At 35.9% G+C, this 25,348-nt stretch overlaps 1 protein-coding gene across 1 annotated transcript in view; it reads right to left on the minus strand.

The window, feature by feature from the left end:
• CTNNA3 (catenin alpha 3) overlaps positions 1 to 25,348 on the minus strand; it is a 1,605,010-nt gene that overhangs the window by 1,489,450 nt on the left and 90,212 nt on the right. Inside the window, exons 3-4 of the mRNA XM_004617094.3 lie at positions 24,837 to 25,003; positions 11,990 to 12,109 (exon numbers count right to left, since the gene is read on the minus strand). Of these exons, the coding sequence (XP_004617151.1) occupies positions 11,990 to 12,109; positions 24,837 to 25,003 (287 nt within the window). The remainder of the gene's footprint in view (positions 1 to 11,989; positions 12,110 to 24,836; positions 25,004 to 25,348) is intronic.

Consider the following 25,348-nt stretch of genomic DNA (forward strand, 5'->3'; position numbering starts at 1 on the left):
CTATGGTTTGGATATTGGGTTCTATCATTCCTTAATACCACATTTGTACCTGACTTCCCTGGCTTAGAAACTGTCACTTCTCATCTATCTCTTGCCCTCCTCTCCACTACTTCTTTCCTTCTCCTCCCAAACTCTGGGACCAAGGTTTATCAGGGAATTCATCCTTTAAAACATTGCATTCCCTCATCCAATTATTCTAAATATCACACATGAGTGATATCATCTTGTATCACATGATTGTCTTAAAGATGAAATAAGTCACAGACAACTTGTATAAGAGACATTCACAGTATAAGAAATAGAAAATCTTTATGACTATATAATATCCAATATGCTGGGCTCCTCTCAAATTAGGGGTGAGCAACCACCCCCCCATAGTTCCCACATGGTACTACTGGTAGCTACAGCAATCACACTCACATCCTCCAGTCACCACTATATAAACGAACCAGTTTCACAGACTCATGGAAAATCTCAGAAGAGATACCAAGCCAAGCCGATGAAACTCATGAGTATACCAGTCTAGGCTGAATCCTCAGGGGCCCCCTCAGGAGAGGCGGTGGCTGGGATCATCTCAGTTATGCAGGTCATGGAGAAACACCTCCAAATTCCACAATAATTTGGACATTGTGGAATTACAGACAGCCCAGTAAGAGCACAGAAAATTAGATGGGAATGTAGCATAGAAGCCAACAGAGCTCAATAAACAAAAACAGTAACACAGAAGACTAAACTAGACACACACAAAAATGCTCAGTAAATCCTCAGGCAATGACTTTAAATACCCCATTGTAAAATACAACAATTCTCACAAACCTTTTCTGTACTGAAACATTTTTTGATAATTCCACTTAGCATTTTGTTGTAACAAGCAATATAAAATAAATTATTTTGTGCCTGACAAGAGGGAAGTAGGGACAATGATAGAGGAAAGGTCACTCTAGTGGGGAGTATTGGAGTTCTTCCTGACAACTCCCGGATCACCTGAACCATGGTGCTTGTGGGCAGACTCCAAGCACCAGCCTTGATATGGTGATTGCCAGGAAAATCGGCATTCCCTGACAATTAACATGGCTCCATCGCCTTGCAGTCACCTGTGCCCAGGGATGTGAGGTAGGAGGAGCTGACACCTGCATTGTCTGAAAGGCGCACTGTTCCATCTCTGCATTAGCTCAGAGAAATCTTTTGACACCTCTTGATACTCCGTTCCATCTAGCCCATGTAACCACAGAATTCATCTTCCTCTTCCTGTCTCGTGATCCACATGCAATGCATCCCTTTCTGCCCCTATATTTAACCATTATCCTCTCCAATAAACTTAGTCATATGATCATCAGTCTTTGACCTTCGTGAATGGTACCTGCCAGCTTATCCATGACATGCATATCTTTGAGCCATCAGTACTAGATCACATTATATAGTCTCCATGTTCTCAGGTCTCCATGTACTGATAGCTACAATGGGATTGGTGTGGGAACACTGAATACACAAAACAAGTATATTATGAACAACTTTGTAAACTGTAGTATTTAAAGTATTTTTAAGCCCAATATGTATGCTCTGCTAGTATTCCAAATCTTATATTAATAATCTGCATGTGAATATTTAGCATTAGATGCCCCTCTATCACTATGTAAATAATACCACCTATTTTTTGTTATTAAAGTGAAATTCTACATAGTATGCTTCCTAAATAAAAATACTGTCATAGAAGGTATTACACCTGCTGGGAAGAGTTTAAATTCTTCCCATAAATTCACTTCCTTTATAATTATATTTTTTTCACAAATTCTTCTAGTAGAAAATTGCTTCCATGCATAGCAAACAAAACTTTCATCTTGCTGTGTGAGCGACCATATGGGTCCTATTATTTTCAGCAGACTAGCATCATATACTGATGGGGATTTTATTCAGAAATCTAAAGTTTGTGTTCACACTTAGGAGGAAATCTGCTATTAACAAAGCCAACTTTCAGGTTTTCTGTCTGATATACTATGTCACTCATTATTTTTATGTAGTTCCATTTTAAAATGTAAACTTCCCAAAATACCTTATAATTATATAAGTTTACACTTCAACAGAAATTTCTCCTCACTGTTCTGTTTGCCAATCCTGACCCAAGAGAATCTTTTGTAAAGTAAATTTTTTGAGTTTGGCAAGTTAAGGATAATGCGCATATGACTACATATGATATGAGTTATTGTTTTGAGAGCATGCTTATGTATTATAAAGACATGCTTATTGATTACTTATACGATGAAATAAATTTTCATTTTAAATGCAGCATTATTCTAATCCCACCAATTATGGAATTCATTAACATAATTCCCCAGATATATACTATTATTTTTAGAGGACTCCTAGGGGAAACAGAGGTACTTTACCTTCAATACTCTATATACTTATCTTAACTGGGTACTCTTTGTTGGTCTAACTTGATTCAGTTTGATTTTGGAGGACACACCCAGTGAAGCTCAGGGCTCACTTCCAGCAGTATTGGGGAGAATATGTGGCACTGGAAATCAAACCCAGGCTTCCTTCATGCAAAACATGTGTTCTATCCCATATCTCTGATCAAATCTTTATTTAATACAATTATTTATGGTTATTATTGTTATTGAGTATATAGATCTCTTCTACTTACTAGTTTTCAGTGTAAATACATAAAGATCAAAATTTCATTTAAAAAATTAATGACCTCCTCTGTGTTTTGACAATACTAATAACTTTCCATGTTCTTCAGTACCTTCAGTAGCTTTTTGTGGTCTAAGAGCTTATCTTAGAATATGCTCATTGAACTAAAGTCTCAAACAGGACCACATGGAAAATATACCTTAAAATATAGGTTGAACATTTATTTGACATATTTTTTCATATATCTATCCTATTGACAGTAAGAAATTACCAACTTTTGGAGGCCAGGGAGATAGTACAAGGGTTAAGGTGCATGCCTTGCATACGGCCATTCTAGGTTAGAACCCCAGTACTATAGTCCCTAGAATGCTGCTGAGTACAGTCCTGCAGGGCCCTGTGAACTGCTAGGTGTGGCTCTAATGGCTTCTACATGGCAGGGCCTGAGTAGTGCTGCATTAAATCCACAGTCAGGGTGGATAAGAATCTCTGGGAGGGGCTCCCCAGGTCTCCTGCACATGGTCTAGGAAGGCCCAATATTCCCCCAAGTCCTTACAAAAATAAATTATCAAATCCTTGCATAAAGGATAAAAAAGAAAAAGCTGTGAAACATCTGAAAGTACAGAGTAACAATTACGACAATAGGAGCAGATATATGGGGGCTGGAGTGATAGCACAGCGGGTAGGGCATTTGCCTTGCACGCGGCCGACCCGGGTTCGGATCCCAGCATCCCATATGGTCCCCTGAGCACCGCCAGGGGTAATTCCTGAGTGCATGAGCCAGGAGTAACCCCTGTGCATCGCCGGGTGTGACCCAAAAAGCAAAAAAAAAAAAAAAATAGGAGCAGATATATACAGCTTAAGAAAATAGGAAACTACTGATACTACATGTACTATAAATATAAGTATACATGCATACAAGAGCAAACCTAATTGATCATTCATTACTTAATACAAATTTCTTTCCTTTCAAAAACAAACTACCATAGATATAACTGATTTTCTCCTAGAGTCCTACACATTATTTTACATTAAAAGATCAGACATTTAAGATATTAAACCAGGAATTATGTACTTCCCATTTTCAATACAAAAAAAAGTTTTTGATATACTTCAAAGAGAAATCTAAGTAACTCCTTCCATATAAATGTGAATCAAAGTTCAGTTATACATGGTTATTCACTATGGTTCTGTCTTTAGAATTAATGTTTCTGTTTCCTAAGTAAAATAAATATATTCCTTAGTTGTTAAATAAATATAACTTTAAATATGTCTATTCCTTCTATGGTACAAACTTATGTTTTTGTTAGAGTGAGAACTAGACAAATGAAAATTCTTTAATTTTTTTTTCTGAGCAAGTTCACACTGATGCTTAAAGGTTATCTTTTTTTACGTGATACTTTATCACATTCCTAGGACTTGCTACTCAGACCCCATGTTAGAGATGATGATTTACTCTATAAAACAAGCTTTAAACAGGTAAAGAAGTCCCCAAACTTGAATATTTACGATAATTTAGTTTTTAAATTTATAGTTATCATCAAAACTGCCTAAATTATCCCATTCCTAATAACTCTCAACATTGAAGTTGGGGAAATGACTAAAATTAAGTTGCCTCTCATTTAACAAATATAAATTTAGGATGAAGATATAACATACATGGATCAATAATGACACATGGGTAGACATTTCATACCAATGAAAGTAGCAAGGCAGGCTTCCATCTGTTCCAATGGGGAGATGGAGAGCATAGCACAATAGACAAATATAAATATCTAAGACAGAATGAGAAAATACTGTTATTTCTTAATTAAGTGAATGATAAGAATAAACGTGTAATTTTAATCATGTTCTGAGTACAAAAATGCTCAAAATAATCAAGGCAGTTTTAGCCATTACCTAAGTACTTCTTATCAACAATCAGCACCACACCTGGAGAACCAGCCACAGGTCAGCTGTTTATGCTGTTTGGATGCAGGCACAGATCATTACCTACTTAATTGTGTATGTATCTAATAGGCTCATACAGCTCTTTTGGAACAGAGGTTTTATAATAAAGTAAATGATAAATATTCAACTATGGTGTGACCAGATGCTATTATAATATCAGCAGCATTCACACAGAGAATGTATATAGTAATGCTGCATACTACAACAAAGAAAATATTGGGTTAATAAAAAGAATAGTTAAAAAAGAATAAAGCCACAGGCATTACAGGTTGCAATCATTGCATTTGCAAAACTCTCACAACTGACACAAAAATAATCTTGAACAAAAAAAATGAACTGAATATCTCATTACATATTAAATCAGCTTTCAGGCAATCAGCCCCTAACATATAGTGTATCATCTACAAAAGGCTGTATGAGGGTCAAGAGATGACTCAGGAGTCAGGGGTCCATGCTTTGCCTACACAATGCCTGAATTTGATCCCAAATACTTCATGACCTCACAAGTACTTGTGGGTGTGGTCTAGTACATCCCACCCTAGCATTGAACGGTCTGATCTTGTTGGCCTAGTGTCACTGGAATGGCACCCCCTGCACAATACCAAAAAAAAAAAAAGGTATAATTTGTGTATTCACATTTAAAACATTTTTATAAAGTAGAACTGCTGGTTTCATTAAGTAACCTCAATGTTTCCTTTGATTTTCAATATTGTTCTAGGCAAATTCCAGTCTCCACTATTAACACTATGAGCTGCAGCAGTAGTTCTTCTCCTGAATAGAACATAGCAATAGTCATTATGATATTTTCCGATTAGGCATATAGAAATACCCAGATTATATGTCAATATAGTCAAATTTAACATGAATATTCTCAAGGTTATAATGTTTTATATTCAATGTTACTAAAGTTGCTTTTTCGGAACAAAAGTTGGTAAGCAAAATCAACAGGTCCCATGGTCAATGGAGGCCAAGTCACAGTGGAAAATGCAAAGCTGTAAAACCACATTCTTGGGGACTGGAGAGATAGTACAGCAGGTAGGGAGCTTACTTTTCAGCCAGCCAACCTGGGTTCAGTCCCTGACACCCTATATAGGTCCCTGAGTCTACCCTAGGAGTGATCAATCCCTAAGCACAGAACCAGAGATAAGCCCTGGGCATTGCATGGTGTAACCACAAAACAAACAAATAACTACATTCTTACTCTCTTCAATACCTTAGACTTAGACTCAGCTTCTCTTACATCCAATCTATTCTCTTATATTTAATCTATCCTATCTAACAAGGAAATATATAAAGGATAACTTCAACTGCTGAAATGTCATCTGTGAAAACACAATATGTATGTACAGAAACTTGTCCTTTCCTTTCACATGACAGTAAGTACCAAAATAGACCAAAACTTTATGATAAAAGATAAAAAATACCACAACTTTATGATAAAGGATAACAAAATAGAATATGGGTGGTAATATAATCTGTTCCTATATATAGTTACACACCCTACTACCAGATAATCATTCAAATCAATATTTTACTAAGTGCTTACTATGCTTTAGCAAATTCAATTTGACATTCAGATAGAAGTAGCAATAATGTTCTGCTATAATTTATTATTTAATTTCCCACAAAACTCAAAATTTGACTTATGGACCAGTAGTATAAGCATCAATCAGGGGTTTGTTTGATTCGTTTATTTCATTTCAGCCTATAGAATTGAAATTCTTTTTTTCTGATCTCTTCCTTTTTTTTCATGAATCACTGTGAGACAGACAGTTACAAAGTTGTTTATTATTGGATTTCAGCCATTCAGTGTTCCAATACCCATCCTTCACCAGCATATATTTCCCATCACCAAATTCTAATTTTAATTTAGAAAACTTTCTGCATGATATTTTTACACAGTAAAATTTTAGATGCATGGTTTTTAAAACACAAGATATAGAAATTGCCCAAGAAATCAAAACTCCTATACCATAGAAAAGCATAAAACTTTTGTATTATTTCTGTATCCATATACTGATATGGTTGAATCAAATTATACCATTTCTTCCTCTTATAAAACACTTATATACTTTTACTGCATTGTCTTTTCCATTTTGAAAATGCATTACTGCATGATTTTCATTTATGGATGGCTCACTGACTAATATGCATATGTATGTAAAAGCATATATAAAATTACCTTTATTGTTTCTACAATTTAGTAGAAAGACCAATCTCCAAGATAACTCCATAGTCCCAAGGCAATGTTTTCTATAGATTCAAAGAAATTATACTCTTGCTGGTCTCCCTTATCCTGATAGAAAATTCTGTTTTGATCCTAATTCCTAGACCCATACTAAAAGAATAGAAACTCTCATTGAAGTATGAGAATAACCAGTAAAATAATAAATAAAAACTTCACTAAAACTTAAATGTTCTGGGTCCTATTTTAGTCTTTTGTTGTACATCTTGAACAATCAAAAGAAACTCCTTTCTTCTTGTGTAGGAAAGTAGGGAAGGAAAGCAGCTGGAAACTTGTATTTTTAAGATGATTCCACCCACAGGCTTTTGGGTATAGATGGAAGAAGATTCTCTGAAGTGAGAGACACACTCTCATCATCTTAAGAAACTAGGCAAGACACCTTCACTATCACACTTGCCTGGATAGAGGAGAGTATCCCGCTACCTGGCAGAAGTTACAACAGAGGAAAACATCCCTAAGACTTCAGAATCCACAGAAATGTAGATTTTCCTGGAAAGAATGGACCTCTGTTACACCAATGATGCTAAACAGAGCTTGTCAACAAGCTGCAGCTGAGCAAGCTCTCAAAGTTCATGTATTCTCAAAGCCTCACAGTCCCTTCTGCTCTGACTTTGGATTGTCATTAAAAAGGATTTCTGTAACTCACCCAGTTTCCAGGGTCATACATTTCAAATGGGAGAGAAACGCATTTTGTATGTCTTTCCTTGGAGCCAGGTCACAAACCAGCGATGTCAAATGAGCAATGTACAATTGGCTAAGTTATGCGAAAACACACACACACACACACACACACACACACACACACACACACACAAGGAAATGTCACTTCCTGTTACCTCATCCCAGTTCTGCCATTAGTAAACTGTGTAGACTTTTACAAGATATCTAATCCACTTACATATCAATGTTCTCATCCCTAAATAAAATAATTTGGTTAGATTAATTCTGAATACACCTTAATTAATTCTGAAGACACCTTAATTTAAAGTTTTTTTGATTCTTCTATACCTTTCTTAATTCATATCTTAAGCTACTGAGATCATGTTAGCGGTAAAAAATTATCCACCACATCCACTGATTATTTTCAAGCAGAAAAATAGACTAGAGATGATAATACTTTTAAAGTTATATTTTAGTTCTATCCCCTATCAAGGTGATTCCTGTGTACAGAGCCAGGAGTAAATCCTGAGCAAACTGATATGGCTGAAAAAAAAAACAGGAAAAAAAGGAATTTCAAATATGTAATAAAATAAAATCTCTTTGGGTTAACTTGAACTTTAATGTAGCACACTTATAATTCAACATCTCACATCTGTATAGTAAAATTTTAATAATGTCTGAACTGTTTGGGGATCTTCAGAAATCATATACACATTACATAAATAATTTTACTTGATTGAACCAATAAGAAACAGAATAACATCTAATAAGCTATGAATACTTTAATATACCAGTCTTTGGCTCAGTTACACATACAAGGAATAATTCACTCTGAACTCTTTCAAAGCAATTGGTTTAATTCCAAATCAATAAAAAGAAAGATACTCTCCCAAATGAAATATTAACACATTTCACCTAAAAAAGGCCACTGAAGTGAATCTATTACATTCATAATATTTTTTCTAGAACCTTAATACTTCTCCATAGTGTTCATTCAGTCCAATCCTCAACTACACTTTTCCTTGTATTGCATCTAAATAATCCCATATGCATATATATTGTATCTTTAAAGGACCTATGTCAAATATATTTAGAACTTTAATTTTTTAATTAATATAAATGGAAACTATATGCTCTCAGATAAACAACTGCCAGTGCTACATCATTTCATATCCTCAATTCTATATAGTGCATAATATCATACTGGCTATTAATTTTTACATTGTGAAGAATATTATTGTGATTCATCAATCCTCTTCTCTGCACGCTATAATACAAAGCAAGTACTATTCACTTTTGTTTTTCTAAGTCTAATTTTCATAGGAGACCTAGATTGCTATCTTGTGTCATTATTTCTTGGGTGCAATTAATTGTAAGCCTACAATTATTTGCTATGTGGTTAGTCTATATCAATCAGGAATTTTGTTGTCAATGTCAGAATATTAATTTACCAGAAATAATTGTCACTAAATAAATCTTATCTAATTTATGTATATTTTTACTTATTCATGAGGAATAACATTTAATTTCATTCCATTTTTACCATATTTTATGTGCCCTTCTGATTTTGGAATCAACTAAAGGGGCTAATTCACTGAACTCAGTTAAGTAGAAAAGCTATTTAATTCCTAACCATCATCACTAAGGAACAAATAATTCAGTGCTGATTGGTATTGCCAACCTGGATCCAGTAGGTGTAGGTATGCAGATGTAATAAGTACATCAATTGATAGTTTAGCCTTAAACTATAAATTAGGTATAAGACCATATCTCCATACAGATTGCGACAGTATAGTACTCAAGATTTTCATTTTTTCACTAATTTAAAACCCCAAGAAAATTTCTTGATTTATAATGTCTCAAATTAATACAGAAATGTGAAAGCTACACTATAGATGAAGTGTGTTATTACCTTGCAGATACAGCCATGTATTTCAAGCTTTTTCCAACTGTGGACTCTTTCTAACTTCCTGTGTCCCTTTGTCCTACTGTTTTATTTTCCTATTCTTGTACTGTTGCCCCCTTGGAATTTCTTGGGGAATGATAGTCTAATATCATGCTTATGTACAATGTCAATAAACGAATAAAAAACAAAGGTAGATTCCAAGGTTACATATCCAGAAACTAAAATTTCTACTTTGTAACTATTTCCTTTAGGCTGACTCATCCTGGAAAACCTATCACTTCATCTATCTTGGCCTCCTCTCACCTTTTCTAAGAAAAACTATTTCAACATTAATCTTGTGCAGTAAGAAAATGAAAATATTCTTACTTCCAGATCTAAAAATATAGCTCAAAAATGCCCTAATGCATAAGCACTCATTCTTTAAAAATAAAAAATAAGGAAAATAAATAAAAGGTTAAGCTAATCTCACACCTATAAGGGAAAACAAAAGAAATTCTAATATATATATACACTACATGCTTTTTCTTTATCTTCACACTCACAATTTACCCTAGCAGTCCTCAATATTCTTCTCCAAGATTTCTGCCCTTGAAATATTCAGTTTTCCTGATTTACAATTAGCTAATGTAAGAATCTAATCACTGAAAATGTGTTAATGAGAATGCAAAAGAAGACCGTGACTACTGCCTGCCAATTCAAATATCCCTCAATGGTAAAATATGGGTCTTGGAAACAAAACTGTACTAAAAATTAGACCTGAGCGGTGTCTCACAGTATGAATTTCAAGCACTGTCACCTATCTGAGAACTTACTGTAATAGCACTAACTGACTATAATTACTTTGTTTTATATGCTGATACCTAAGTCACCACCAAATTAAACAATTAAAGTTTAAATGGAGAGTGTGCCATTTTTCTTTTAAAGTTTGTATAGAGATACTTCATATGCCCCAGAATACTGTTGAAAACAAATTTAACTACTAGAAATATAAGATAATGGGAAGATTCAATGCCGATGTAATATCTGTGATTAAGCAAAGCCTAGAACACAATTCTTTTCTCAAGTCATTATTTCTACAACATATTGTATCACCTTTGTGGAGTACAACTATAGGAAGTTCTACTCTGAAAGCCCTATCCAACAGAACCAAAGTTTGTGATTTAGGTAATGACAAGAAAGTCTCACACCCTTTGCAACACCAGCAGGAAAGACTTAAGTAATAGACTCAGTGCCTGGCCATGCAAGTCAGCCACTTACTCATTTTCAAGACACTATTCATCATTGAATACATTCCCGAATTTCATGCACCTAATTTAACAAGCTCTTCTGATGGGAATAAACATTTGATCAGAGTAAAAGTTTGGTGATCCTGACACCTAGTGGCTGTGAAGAAATAAGAACATTAACTTGAGAAAAGTAACCGGTTTTATGAGTTATCTCCTAAATACAGAGAATTTGTTATCATTAACAATATAAAACACTAGTTCTAAAAAGTAGCATAAGGAAACTCTATTTTTTTTAAATTTTTTATTGAGCCACTATGTGGAAAGTTACAAAGTTTTCAGTTTTAAATCTCAGTTATACAATGCTCGAATACCCATCCCTTCACCAGTGCTCATATTCCACCACCAAGAATCCCAGTATAGCTCCACCCCGCCCCCTCCCACCCCAAACCCCCCCACGCCCCTAGCTCCCCCACTCTAAGCCCCCCCCCGCCTGTGTAACTAATAAATTTCACTTTACTTTCACTTTGATTGCATACAATATTTCAACAAAACTCACTATTATTGTTTGGAGAGTCTCTCCCCTAAAGTCAGACCTGCTGAAAAGGAAGCATTAGATAATTTGTTTTCCATTGCTGAGGATGAAGAGGTATGAGGTCGAGTAGGAAACTCTATTTTTTACTTTTGCCACTCTGGAGAAACACATGTTCTCTCTCTTGTACACCCCCCCCTCTCTCTCTCATATCTCTCTAAAACTTAAAACTAAATTAAAATTCAATTAAAATTCAATTAAAAGCTATTTGATTCACTAAAGCATTAACCAAAAACTAGTCTTATTTTGACATCTACCACAAAGGTCAAAAAGAAACTTTCACTAGCAAAGTATATAGTTCTTAAATCTTACATGATTATTAATTACTAATTTTCAGAATTTGATAAAAAACTAGAGATGGTTGCATATTCTATAAACTCATTACTATTCATTGCTTTATTAAGTAAACTCATATTTTTCCCATCTTAATATGGCTTTCTTCTCAAGTATCTCTGTGTCAAATATAAAAGCTTTCTAAACAAGACATTATCATACAAGTTTCTTTTATGCCACTGAGAAAAACTTAGTAAATGGATAATTGCCCTTCAGAACCCAACTGAAGTTTTCTACACAGGCACATTTCTAAAAGCCCAAAAGTTCATATCTAAAAATAAGGATCACACTGAATCATACCAGAAGCTATGTGAACAGCACAACATCATATCAAGGATTTTTTTTCTCCTCTAAACATTAGATAAGTCTCCTAGACCCATCTGACTTCTGATAAGGCCAGGGAAGCCTGAAGTAATTCGCATCTCCTCCACAGAAGAGAATTCTCTTACCTGTTGACGTTTGAAGGCTAAATAATCCAGATTTTCCAATTCTTTTCCAAGTTTTTGGTAGGTTTTCTGGAGGTCAGATTTGTTGGAGACATTTTTAAGAGATTCAAATGTCTTTTGAAACTGAAATTGAAAACAAAGTTAATCTTTAGGATAGCAACGTATTTTTCTCAAATTTCTTACTACTTAGTATAGAGAAATGGTTACTACTGAGCCTCAGTTTCTCCCACTTATAATTCAATGATAAAAATACAAAATAACTTCCTTCCAATGAAATAATTAGGGATGATTATAAAGTATTAGAAATAGTGCCCCTAAGTACAGTCAATATTTTTTGCCTGAATAAGAAGCTGTTCCAACAAAAGAGCATACCTCATTTTTTAAGAAATCTGTTTTAAAACACACTTTTACTTTCAAAGAAAAGGCACAGTGAATGCATAATTTTAAATCATAATGGAGATGTATTAAATAAGTTATCACATTACAATCATGAAAACAAACTATGGCAATAGTTGCTCGTCTATCTAGAAAAATCTTTGTAGACCCAGGAAATTTCAACCATGAAGATCTCTCAGGTCTTAAATCCTGAGAAGAGAAGAAAATTAATATTTTGATGATAAAATCACACGTGGAATGTTCAGCAAATATTTATCTATTTGTGATTTACAATATATAGATGTTATATGATAATTGATTTTACAGAATTAGAATGCTTCCATTCATTTTTAATTCAGATGTTAACTAAATACAAAGGAGAAAAGAAATGCAGTGAATCAAATAATACTGTTCAATTATAATAATTAATGAGTCAGAAGCAGCCTATAAGAAAGTGAATTGTTGCTTATTTTATTAAATTAAAACATATTTTGAATTACTAATAATTGAAAATGTCAGCCTATGTCATTCACAAGACAAATGACATCTATATTTGCCCTTTTTGTCATTTATCTTCCTTTTTTCTCACTATGTACATTTAGTTCGATTTTTACAGATATGCCAAAAACAGTAACAACAGGTCTCACAATGGAGACATTACTGGTGCCCACTCAAGCAAACCGATGAGCAACGGGATGACAGTGATACAGTGATTAACTTTACGATTTGAACTCTCCTAAAACCATGATGCTATGAGACAGGTTAATAAGATTTTATAGAATATAATTAAGTTTCTAAGGAAGTCATTTGACCTTACTATTTCAAATTCTATGGAAAAGAGTCATATTATAATGGTTTTCTATTGAATTTAATCTTTATGATCTTCATCTCAATCCAGGGAGAAAAAAATAAAATGGAAAAATAATAGTGCTAAGCTACCACAACAGGACTAGAAACTAAATTCAACAAATAATCTTTCAGAACCTACCATACAAAACGCTATGAATATAAAAAACATTTCCTGCCCTAAAAAAACCTTTAAAAGTACATGGGAAACTAAAAAGAAAACTCAGGAATGGAAACGACACTGACATTTATTAAGTGCCTGCTCAGTGCCGGTATTTCGTGTGTTCCAATTTAACTCTCAAAAGAACCACAGGAGTTTCTGTTTCTCCTGCAACCCCACTAGTAAACTAAAACTAAAAAATCTGAACTGGTTTTTAATACAATGTTCATGCATTTTTCCCCCCATTAATTCTAACATAAGGCAAAGTTGCAATACAATAGAACATTAAAACAGTGATGATACAGAAAGCAAAAAACTCATAGATACTGAGACCAGATCACAGAGAAAATATGAAAGAACTCAAGTTGTGCCAAATCCAAATGACAAAATGTTTCCAGAAGCTTAAGTGGGAACTGATTTTCCCCAAAGTTTAAATTTAGTCAAAATCCAGTATTTGTCCCTTTTTTAACATAACAAATTTCTTTTAACATAACTGTAATAAGTTTTATATTATTTAGCATGTTATATAATTATTTCCCAGCCCCTTCTCATTATGTTGGAATAAAAATAACACCATATCTAACAGTTGAAGCATTTTAAATAAATTTATCTATAAATTAATATTCTATTCTACCAACCAAGTTCCAAAGTAATAGTTATTCCCAGAACTTTCTCTCTCAAAAGATATTAGCTATACTTTTTAAATATTTCTTCTTCAGACTTACATTTGTGAAATTCACAAAACTCCAAATAGAAACTTTAGGATAAACATATTTGTAATGCTTCAAAATAATAAATATGAAAACCAATACTTCCAAATAATATGTTCGTAGCCAAAGAATAAGGTAGAGAATCCAGTAATGATACATCACCACAAGATGTTCTTATTAAAGGTCAGAGTTTGCATAATGTGTAGATTTTTAGCTTCAACTTTCATTAGTAGGACTGACGTCACCCATACATTGATAAGAAATAGTTCAAAGGACTCAGACTACAGTGACTCATTCATTCCTTTGAGTAGATGTTTTTTTACTAACAACAATTGTCAAGGATGAGCCACAGAAAATCCGTAGTGTAACTCTGGTTTAGATTCCTAGTAAGCACATTCCACCTTCATCTTCCAACGTATATACTTAAATAGTTAAGAGGTAAAAGCAGTGTTTGACCCTGAAGATAAAACTAAATTCACTGTCACTGTCATCCCATTGCTCATCAATTTGCTCGAGCAGGCACCAGTAATGTCTCCATTGTGAGACTTGTTACTGGTTTTGGCACATCAAATACTCCACAGGTAGCTTTGCCAAGCTCTGCCATGTGGGCAAGATACTCTCGGTAGCTTGCCGGGCTCTCTGAGAGTGAAGTAGGAATCGAACCTGTGTCGGCCGCGTGCAAGGCAAATGCCCTAAAATAAGACAGTGGTTGAGGTAAGGTTTAGATTGTACTTAGAGATGCTGATTTCATTTGGAGATTTTTGTTGCTGTTGTTGTTCTAGCAGGCCTCTACAAGAGCATTGAAACAAACTTGTTAAGATTTTCTACATTAGTTCAGTGGATTGTTTTTGTTTTGTTTTGTTTTGTTTGGGAGCCACACAATTCTGGGCTTAGTTCTGGCTCTGCACTGGGGGGACCATATTAGGGTTCTGGGGTTTGAATCCAGGTATCACTCCAGCCTCTACTTCATTGGGTTGTAAATTTATTACATTGGTGATTTGTCAAAATAAATTATCTCTAATTGAAGGTTAAGTCAGAAAAGGAAACACTTCAAAACTCAAAAGATTTTAATATTCTTTGATTTTTACCAACTCAAAGTTTTAAGCAGCAATAGCCAATATAAATAGCCAACTGTTTCAAAATAATTGTTAAATGAATATGCTGCTATTATTATTAATTCAGCATAAATAAAATCAAGCTTTCAAAAGACAAATGAATAAATATAAACCCCAAATAAGCCAGAACTATGAAAATTAAATATTTAGATGGTCTTTGAACTTAGAAACCCAAATTCTATCCTATTTGACTACTTTATCAAATAACATAAGGTAGATAAGAATGAGAAGACACAAACAATATCTCTAAGGCAAACATTCACCATAACTGTAAGCATTATAAATGCTCCCCCAGAGTTGTCTTCTCATTAAATTCCTTCTGTTCAGAAATAATAACTATAATAGTAATCCACCAAATGAAACATCAGCGATGACGATTGCTCATCTCTGGTTAAAATAACTGAAAATCTGTTTCACAGGAAAGAGAAGCATGAATAAATCAACATGGAAAATATCTAATTAGACTCAGCATTCTCACTACCCAAATTCATTTTTCTCCTTTTCTTGACAACATATTTTTAAATAAATCTAAGCCAATGTTCTATACAAACTACACATTCAATGTGTTCATTTAAATTATGCAAATTTTTGGAGTGATTTGAGAAAGAGGACAAGAAGAAACTGGCTACAGCAGCCAGAAAACGTGCAGCCAGGGCTCTGGCCAATAAATTCCCTGGCCCTCACTACTGATGCCCCAGCTTTCTCTGTAGTCAGAGTAATAGAATCAAATAGCTGCACAGTTTCAGCAGTTTACTAAATCTCATAATGAAAAATATATCAAGTCTTACTGTTTCAAAAGAACAGCCAGCTCAACAGTTGACATTTTTACGTATTTAACATTTCATGCATTTGTACAAGGTGCAGGATGTTGCCTGTAACATGAAAAGGAATTTCATGCTTACAGCATTATATGCACAAAAGAGTATCCAATAAGTGCCTGATTGTATGCCCTGAAACACCAAGTGTGAATTTAATGTCCTTAAAATGTCAGTTTGAAACAATGCCAAAAGATTTTGGAGACCAAAGCTGAAGAAAGGAACAGTTCAAAAGAATAATATATTAATGTTCTATAAATATTAATGTTTGGAGTAAAAAGAAATTGTTTTAAGCATAAGAAATGGCTCATTCACCTTACTTAAATGTGGCAAACAGAGCATCCAAAGTGAAGCATAACCTATAAAACAATTATTTCATTTTTCTAAACTTCAAACATTGACTCACATACTTAATTTCCAAAAGAACTTACTCACACTGCTCATTAAAAGGAAGCTGAAAATCGAAATAGAAACACATATATGGCTCCAAAAATAAAAGATTACATAAATTAAGAACGTATTGAACTTGATATCTGAATTAGAAATCATCCTCGGAGGAAGAGAGTGATAGTACAAGAATTCAAGTACTTGTTTGCATGAGGCCACCCCAAGTGTGTTCCCAGGCACCACACATGGTCCCATGAGCACTACCTGGAGTGATCCCTGAGCACAAAGCCAGGAGTAAACCCTAAGAACCTTTGGGTGTGGCCCAACCCAGAAAGGAAAAAGAAGAGGAAATGAAAGGGAAATGAAAAGGAGGGGAGGGGATGGGAGGGAGAGGGGAGGGGAGGGAGAAGGGGAGGACATGGAGAAAAGGAAGGGAAGGGAAGGAAAGGGAGAAGGGGAGGAAATGGGGGAAGGGAAGGGAAGGGAAGGGAAGGGAAGGGAAGGGAAGGGAAGGGAAGGGAAGGGAAGGGAAGGGAAGGGAAGGGAAGAGAAGGGAAGGAAGTGGCCCTATGTAGTTTGTAATTAAAGCACACTGATAACTGAAGTCTGGGAACATGTCCTTGCTATCACTGTATCACTGTCATCCCATTGCTCATCGATTTGCTTGCGCGGGCACCAGTAACGTCTCCATTGTGAGACTTGTTGTTACTGTTTTTGGCGTATCGAGTACACCATGAGTAGCTTGTTAGGCTCTGCTGTGCATGCGGGATACTCTTGGTAGCTTGCCGGGCTCTCTGAGAGGGACGCAGGAATCAAACCCAGGTTGGCCACATGCAAGGCAAACGCCATACCTGCTGTGCTACCATTCAATAATTTCATATCTTTAAAAAGTCACTAGCACATCAATTCATTTTGTTTACTGTAAAATGGAAGAACACTCCCTTGCATACCTAAATCATAAGGCTACTATAAAAATAAGTGACAAGAAAATAAAATATTCATTCAACAAATATTTATCATGGACTTACAATATTCAATAAATGAGAAACAAAAGAGAAAGTTTTTTGTTTGTTTGTTTGTTCGTTTTCTTTTTGGGTCACACCCAGCGATGTACAGAGGTTACTCCTGGCTCTTCACTCAGGAATTACTCCTGGCAGTGCTCAGGGGACCATATGGGATGCTGGGATTTGATCGGCCGCATGCAAGGCAAACACCCTACTCGCTGTGCTATCACTCCAGCCCCCAAAAGTGAAAGTTTTGACTACTAGAACTTACAATCTAACTTTACCAATTACTGCTTTCTAAACTTAAAAGTTCCAGAAAATTTTGAGAAATTGTTGTCATCTTCAATAGGGGATGAGGACCAACAAAAGGCACATTCAATATTTTTATATTGAGCATCATCTCTATACAAGTCAAACCTTGTGAAAAAATATTCATTCAGTTAAATGTCCTTGAATATTGATACAAAATTTAATCAATTTTCAAATTTTTATTTTATTGTGATAAGAACAATGACACCTGCGGGGGGTGGAAAGAGTACAGTGGGTAGAGTGCTTGCCTTAGATACAGCAAACCCAGTTTTGAGCCCCTGCAATTCATATGGTTCCCAAGCCTGTAGAAGTGACTCCTGAGCACAGTCAGGAATAAGCCCTAAGCACTATTTCACCCAAAAGTAGAGTCTGAAAATTTCCAAATTAATATATCATAGAAGAGTGCTAAGTTTAAAAAATTGGAGGGGGAACGCTGAGTTAAGCAAAGTTAAACAAGTTTCTTTATTTCAGCATAACTCACCAACTTTAATGTGTTAATGTAAGTGGAAAGCATTCAAAGGGCATTTTTATTGCCAGCAGTGACCAAAACAAAAGATGTTTTCATTTTGCAATTTAAAAGACACCATCTAAAAATAAAAATAAAAATAAATAAAAGACACCATCTTTGAATATTTGGGGGGAAATTTTGCATGAAATAATTCAAATTTTGATGTCAAAAAATGTGATTTGGGGGCTGGAGTGATAGCACAACGGGTAGAGCGTTTGCCTTGCACACGGCCGACCTGGGTTCGATCCCCAGCATTCCATATGATCCCCTGACCACCGCCAGGAGTAATTCCTGAGTGCAGAGCCAGGAGTAACCCCTGTGCATCGCCAGATGTGACCCAAAAAGCAAAAAAAAAAAAAAAAAGTGATTTGTCTTGATTCTGTGCAAAACCTCAAATTAATTAATACAATTAAAAACTTTGCTTAATTTACCACAAAAGATCTCTTTCTCATAGATGAGGTATCATTTTATATATATATATATACATATATATATGTAAATGGCCTAGTCCAAGTTCAAGCTCTGACAAAATATCAATAAATGCAAGATAGGGTGATAGGAGTTATCAATGACTCCTCTTGCTGATATATTCAAATTCCTTTATCAAATTGTATTTGACCCATAAACTTGTTTAAACACTTCTGTTCTAGCCATTGGTGTACTAATTTCTAATAATCATTTTTTCCCTATTGTACTGAGCAAGTTTCTTAAATTCATTATGCTTCTGTTTTTCATGATGGCCACTTAATACCTGTGTTGCAAACCACAACACCCAAAAGGAGAGAGAGAGTAAAAGGGAATATGCCAGCCACAGAGGAGGGTGAGGGGGACAGCGTGGAAGGAGGGATACTGGGAACATTAGTGGTGGAGAGTGGGCACTGGTAGAGGGATAGGTACTTGATCATTGTATGACTGAAACGTAAGCACAAAAGTTTGTAAGTCTGTAACTGTACTTTATGGTGATTCATTAAAAAAATTATTATGTTTCTGTTTTTTCACTTGTAAAATAGGAAACATAATCACAGGGCAATCATGAGAAGTTCTGAATTAAAGTAGTTAATCTATCACAATATTTAGGACATTATAAAACAGTAAATGTTAACTATAACTTTGATAGCTACAAAAGTTGGTACCCTGTGGGGGGGGAATGTCATTCTGCTGTGTTTTCATTGAGTTAACTTCTTCCTTCATTTGAACAAATGATGTTTGTAAATACCTATTATCATGCCTAGCATTTAGCAGCACTCAATTAAGATGATAGTGAAGATAGTTGTGGTCTTCTACTAGAGATATAATCATATTTTATTTGATTATGAGTGAGGCAGTTTCACCTAACACAAAACTTTTATTCTGCCTTATCTCAAATCTGGGGTCTAAACATTAGAAATGTTGAGTCATTTAAACTAGGAATTACCTGGCACTTAATCTTACATACCCATTTCTTCACTACAATGTTTGTATTCACATATTTAAAAAGTGAATCTCAGAGTAATCAAACCCTGATGTCATTTCCCCTGCGCCTGCGCCTCAGGCGTCTCCTCAGAGGACACTGAGCCACCTCACCTCCCTGAGCACCATCCCATCCGCCCCTGAGCCACCATCCAGCACAGCTCCAGGTCCTTTCCCTCTCCCAGATTTCTGCCCCTGGAACAGGGCACCCCACCCACATCGCAGTAGGGGTCGTGGCCTCCACAGAAGTGGGCGTGGCCTCTTTGGGGGCAGCTGCAGTTATATTCCCCTTTCCTGGCACTCGGAAATCACATCTTCATTTCCATCACTAATTCTATGGAGATATCCTGGCCATCTCAACACATTAGGACAGTAGTCCAGTAGCATATTCCAAGTGCACCATAATACTGGCGTCACGAGAAGATCTGCAAGTCCAATATCAAAAAAACACATATTCCAAAGCTTCACTAGAGACCTCACCTAAGCCTCTGAGGAGCACCTGAGAGGAAGAGGGCAATACTGATAGGGAACTGGAAGGTTCCACCACCACACTACTACAAAAACATGAAGAAACAATGAAAATCCACACCACAAGGAGAAGATGATGAAAAGGGTCAGGCTCCTCAACAACCATTACCCACAAATATGATCTCTCCGATAAAGAATTCAGAGATGAAATATTGAAGATGTTCAATGAACTCAAAGAAATGGTTCAACAGACATCCGGGAGATTAAAGGAGGACATGAAAGAAACAATGGAGCAGACAGCCGAGAAAATACAAGCAGAAATAAAAAAGCTACAAAATGAAGTGTCATGAATTAAGGATTCTGTAGATGAAACTAAAAACTCAGTAGTAGAATGGCCACAGCCGAAGACAGAATCAGTGGGCTTGAAGATGAGCTACAGCTTACAGGCAACAACAAGCAATGGGAAAAGACCTCAAAATAGCTCTTAGGTGAATCAGAGACCTAGGGGATGATTTCAAAAGGAACAGCATTAGAAAATCAGAGTACCAAAAGTACAGGGAGACAACCCCAATGAAAAAGCCAGAGTGAAAAATATCATTGCTGAAAAGTTCCCAGAGCTGGAGAAGGCAGACATCCAGATCCAAGAAGCCCGAAGCTAAGAGACCCCAGTATAAATATTCCAAGACATATGATAGTCAGAATGATGGATGCTAGAGATAGACAAATAATACTGCAAACAGCAATGTCTAAGAAGGAAATCACATACAAAGGAGCACCCCTTAGATTTACAGCAGATCTATCAGAGGAAACCCTCCAAGCCCAAAAACAATGGGGGGATATAGTGAAAAAACTCAATGACGTGAATGCCTCACCAAGAATACTTGATTCTGCTAAACTCTCACTCAATGTTGAAGGAACAATACATTATTTCACGGATAAACAACAGCTCAGGAACTTCATAGACTCAAAACCAAATTTAAAAGAAGGACAAAAAGAGCTACTGTAAGACAAGAAAAAACCCTACAAGCAAAACAAACCCCTACAGAAAGATGGCAAAAACCCATGACAATAATTTCCCTAAATGTCAATGACCTAAATGCACTAATTAAAAGACACAGAGTGGCAAAATGGATTTGAAAACTAAACCCAACATTCTACTGCCTACAAGAAACACATTTGAACAGTCAGAGCAAACAGACTCAAAGTCAAAGGATGGAAAACAATCCTGCAAGCAAACAGCCCCCTCAAAAAAGCTGGGTGGCGATACTAATATAAAAAACATAGATTTTAGGTTGAAAAATATTGGAAGGGACAGCAAAGGCCAATTTTTACTAGTCAAGGGATATGTACAGCAGTAAGAAATCACATTCCTAAACGTGTATGTACCTAACGAGGGACCAGCTAAATACTTAAAACAACTGCTAACAAATTTTAACAAGGACATTGCTAATAACACAACACTAGTTGGAGACTTCAACACTGCCCTATCACCTCTAGATAGATCTACAAGATTAAAACTCAGCAAAGGAACACTGGCTTTGAAGGAAGAGACAGAAGAGAGAGGGCTAATAGATCTATACAGGGCTTTGCATCCCAAAAAGAAAGAATACACATCTTTTTTCCAGTGCACACGGAGCAGTTTCCAAAATAGACCATGTGCTGGGTCACAAAACATACCTCAATAGAATCAGGAAGATAGAAATTGTACCAACTACCTTTGCATCCCACAATGCACTGTGTGTCAACCACGCACAGACTGCTGGTGGGAACGCCAAATGACTCAGCCCTTTTGGAAAATAGTATGAATGCTTCTCAAAAAATTAGAAATTGAACTCCCATTTGACCCAGCAATACCACTTCTAGGAATATATCCCAGAGATGCAAAAAGTATAGTAGAAATGAGGCCTGCACTTACATGTTCATTGCCCCACTGTTTACAATAGACAGAATGTGGAAAAGAACCAAGTACCCGAGAACAGATGACTAGTTAAAGAAACTTTGGAACATCTACACAATGGAATACTATGCAGCTGTTAGAAAAGATGAAGTCATGAAATTTACATATAGGTGGATCAACATGAAAAGTATCATGTTAAGTGAAATGAGTCAGAAATAGAGGGACAGACATAGAAAGGTTGTACTCATTTGTGGAATATAAAGTAACAGAATGGGAGACTAACACCCAAGAACAGCAGAGATAAGTACCAGGAGGATTACTCTACAGCTTAGAAGCCAGCCTTGCATGCTGGATGAAAAAGAAGCTCAGATAGAGAAGGGACCACCAAGTAAAGTGTGCTTGGAAGGCCTGCTAGGGATGGGAGAGGTGGGCTGAAAGTAGACTATAGACTGAACATGATGGCCACTTAATACCTCTACTGCAAACCACAACACCCAAAAGAAGAGAGAGAACAAAAGGAAATGCCCTGCCACAGAGGGGGGATGGGGTGGTGGGGTGAGGTTGGGGGGGTAATGGGGCAGGGGTGGGGGGAGGGATGCAGGGACCATTGGGGGTGGAAAATGGGCACTAGTGGAGGAATGGGCACTTGATCATTGTATGACTGAAACGCAAGCACAAAAGTTTTTAAGTCTATAACAGTACCCCCACGGTGACTCACTAATAAAAAAAAATTTTTTAAGTGAATCTCAGAAATATTCAGGAACTTGTCTGAGGTATTCAGTAAATAAATAACCAGAAAATAATCAAGTGTTGTTGAACTACCTCACCTACAAATCCACTAGTACACAGTTGCTGCTGATGAAAATTAATTACCTTCATAAAATGTTATAAACAACATAAAGCACTAAATATTTTTTCTGCAGTATCAAAGGTATCAAAGTGAAAATAAACGTGAAATCTGAAAGGAACCATCACTTTATTTCAGGGTAAAAATAGGCATCATGAGTAAGATAAGACATAAATTAAGCCTTAGTAGTTTCTGAGTTTAGTTCCTGTCAGCCCCTAGTCCATGTCCTAGCATCACGGAGATAGCCCTGGTGAAGCTCAAGCACTGCTCACTTGAGCATTGCTGCATCACCGGGCTGACTACTGGACTGTCCAGCTGAGCATTATCGAGAGGGATACATGGGCCTGAGCACCACGGCAGTAGTCTCTATAAAAAGAATTCTGTTCCACACCATAATGATCAAAAGGAGAGAAGGAGAGAGAGAGAGAGAGAGAGAGAGAGAGAGAGAGAGAGAGAGAGAGAGAGAGAGAGGGAGGAAAAGTGTTTGCCATAAATGCAGACTGGGATGGGGGTTAGAAGGAGGAAAATTGGGGGCATTCGTGGTGAAAAATGTACACTGGTGAAGGGACAGGTGTTGGAATATAGCATGATTAAAACCCAATCTTGACAACTTTGTAACTGTTTATCTCGCAGTGATTTAATTTTTAAAAGATTTTTTTAAGAATTATGTTCAACTAAAACTTGCTAGAAACATTTTACTAGCAAAATTAAGTAAGCAAGATATTGTACTTTTTTGTTTTCTTACAGCTTAACTATATTCTTAGCTAATATGAATTCCATCTATATTTTTTCATAATGAAACACTTAAATTACTTGTAAGCATGTGCTATTTATCTTGAAACAAAAGGAATTACAGACAGTTTTCAGATATAAAGTAGGATAAAGTTCTAGTGTCAAGCTTTGAAGTTCACTTCCTCAAATTATTTTTATATCCATATTATTTATAAAAGTATATTAATATATATTTATTAGAGAATAATATAGAGAATAAATATTTAAATAGTAGAAAACCTAGAAATTTCTCCTAAACCTTTCTTATTCTTAAGTCATTTTCTGATTTTCAATTCCCCAGTCTTTTATTGTTTTATTGGACTAATATTGCAGTATAACATTATACAGTTCAGTTGTGTATCATTAGCAATCAACATAGGTATGTATCATCACTAAAAATCGAATTTTATTTTCCATCACTCAATTGTTCCTTTGTCCTTATCTACACACCACCCCATTCCCCGTTACCTTCTGGCAACCACTAATTAGTTTTATATTTACAAAGGTGTCTTTTGCTAAATTTAGTTTATCTGTTCATTTTCTCTCTACAATATATATGCTTATTTATTTATTTATTTAGTGAATCACCATGAGGTACAGTTACATACTTATAAACTTTCGTGCTTGCTTTTCAGTCATACAATGATCGAGTACCCATCCCTCCACCAGTGCCTATTTTCCACCACCAATGTTCCCAGTATCCTTCCCACCACCCCCAACCCATCCCCCTATCCTCACCCCACCTCTGTCACAGGGCATTCCCTTTTGTTCTCTCTTTCCTTTGAGTATTGTAGTCGCAATAGAGGCATTGAGTGGCCATCATGTTTAGTCTATAGTCTACTTTTGGCACGCATCTTTCGACCCAAATGGGTCCTCCAAACACCCTTTACTTGGTGTTCCCTTCTCTATCTGAGCTGCCTTTTCCCCCAGCATTTGAGGTCGGCTTCCAAGTCATGGAGTAAACCTCCTGGTCTTTATTTCTAGTATTCTCGGGTGTTAGCCTCCCATTCTGATACTACAATACATATGCTTTAAGCATAACTTCTGGCTTCATTCTTTTCACTAAGATTCTGATCAGTGAAATTAAGAAAAGAATGAGGCCCGGGTGCACTAGGATTGATGCCAAGTTCAGAGAATGGAATTAAAAGTGAGAATCATTTCAAGGTAAACTAAGCCATCTTTTACTTACAGCTGAAACATGCTTCAAGAGATACATCACATCGATCATGTCTGCAAGGATTAGGAGTCTGGTAACTGCAGCCAATAAGGCCCGGGCAACTTGAACCACAGCTTCTCTTTTGGGGAGATAACAGGGGTCATCTGCAAATCTCTCAGCTGACACTTTCAGAGCTTCACCTGAAAAAAATATTCCCCGATAAGTTGTACTTTCCAAGTTTCATCTATGCCTATTCAAGCATTTATCATGCAATTTAATTTTAAATACATTCATGAGTAAGCATAATGGTTTAAAAATAAAAATAAAATCCTGTCAGTTGACATTAGAACATTGTCTCCTAATAAACAATGCTGTTTCAAATTGACATTCATTTTTGACAAGTGCTTGGGAGTTTAAGAAGCATGATACCATTCTCCTGCAAGAAAATTGTGCTCAATTGAGTAGTACCACCTCATAAAATTGCTGTCAACTTCAGCATTTATTGAATCTCATTTTCTGTAAAAGGTCCCATTGCTAAGATTTCA

Source organism: Sorex araneus, chromosome 5 (genome assembly GCF_027595985.1).
Source record: "Sorex araneus isolate mSorAra2 chromosome 5, mSorAra2.pri, whole genome shotgun sequence".
NCBI classification, from domain to species: Eukaryota; Metazoa; Chordata; class Mammalia; order Eulipotyphla; family Soricidae; genus Sorex; species Sorex araneus.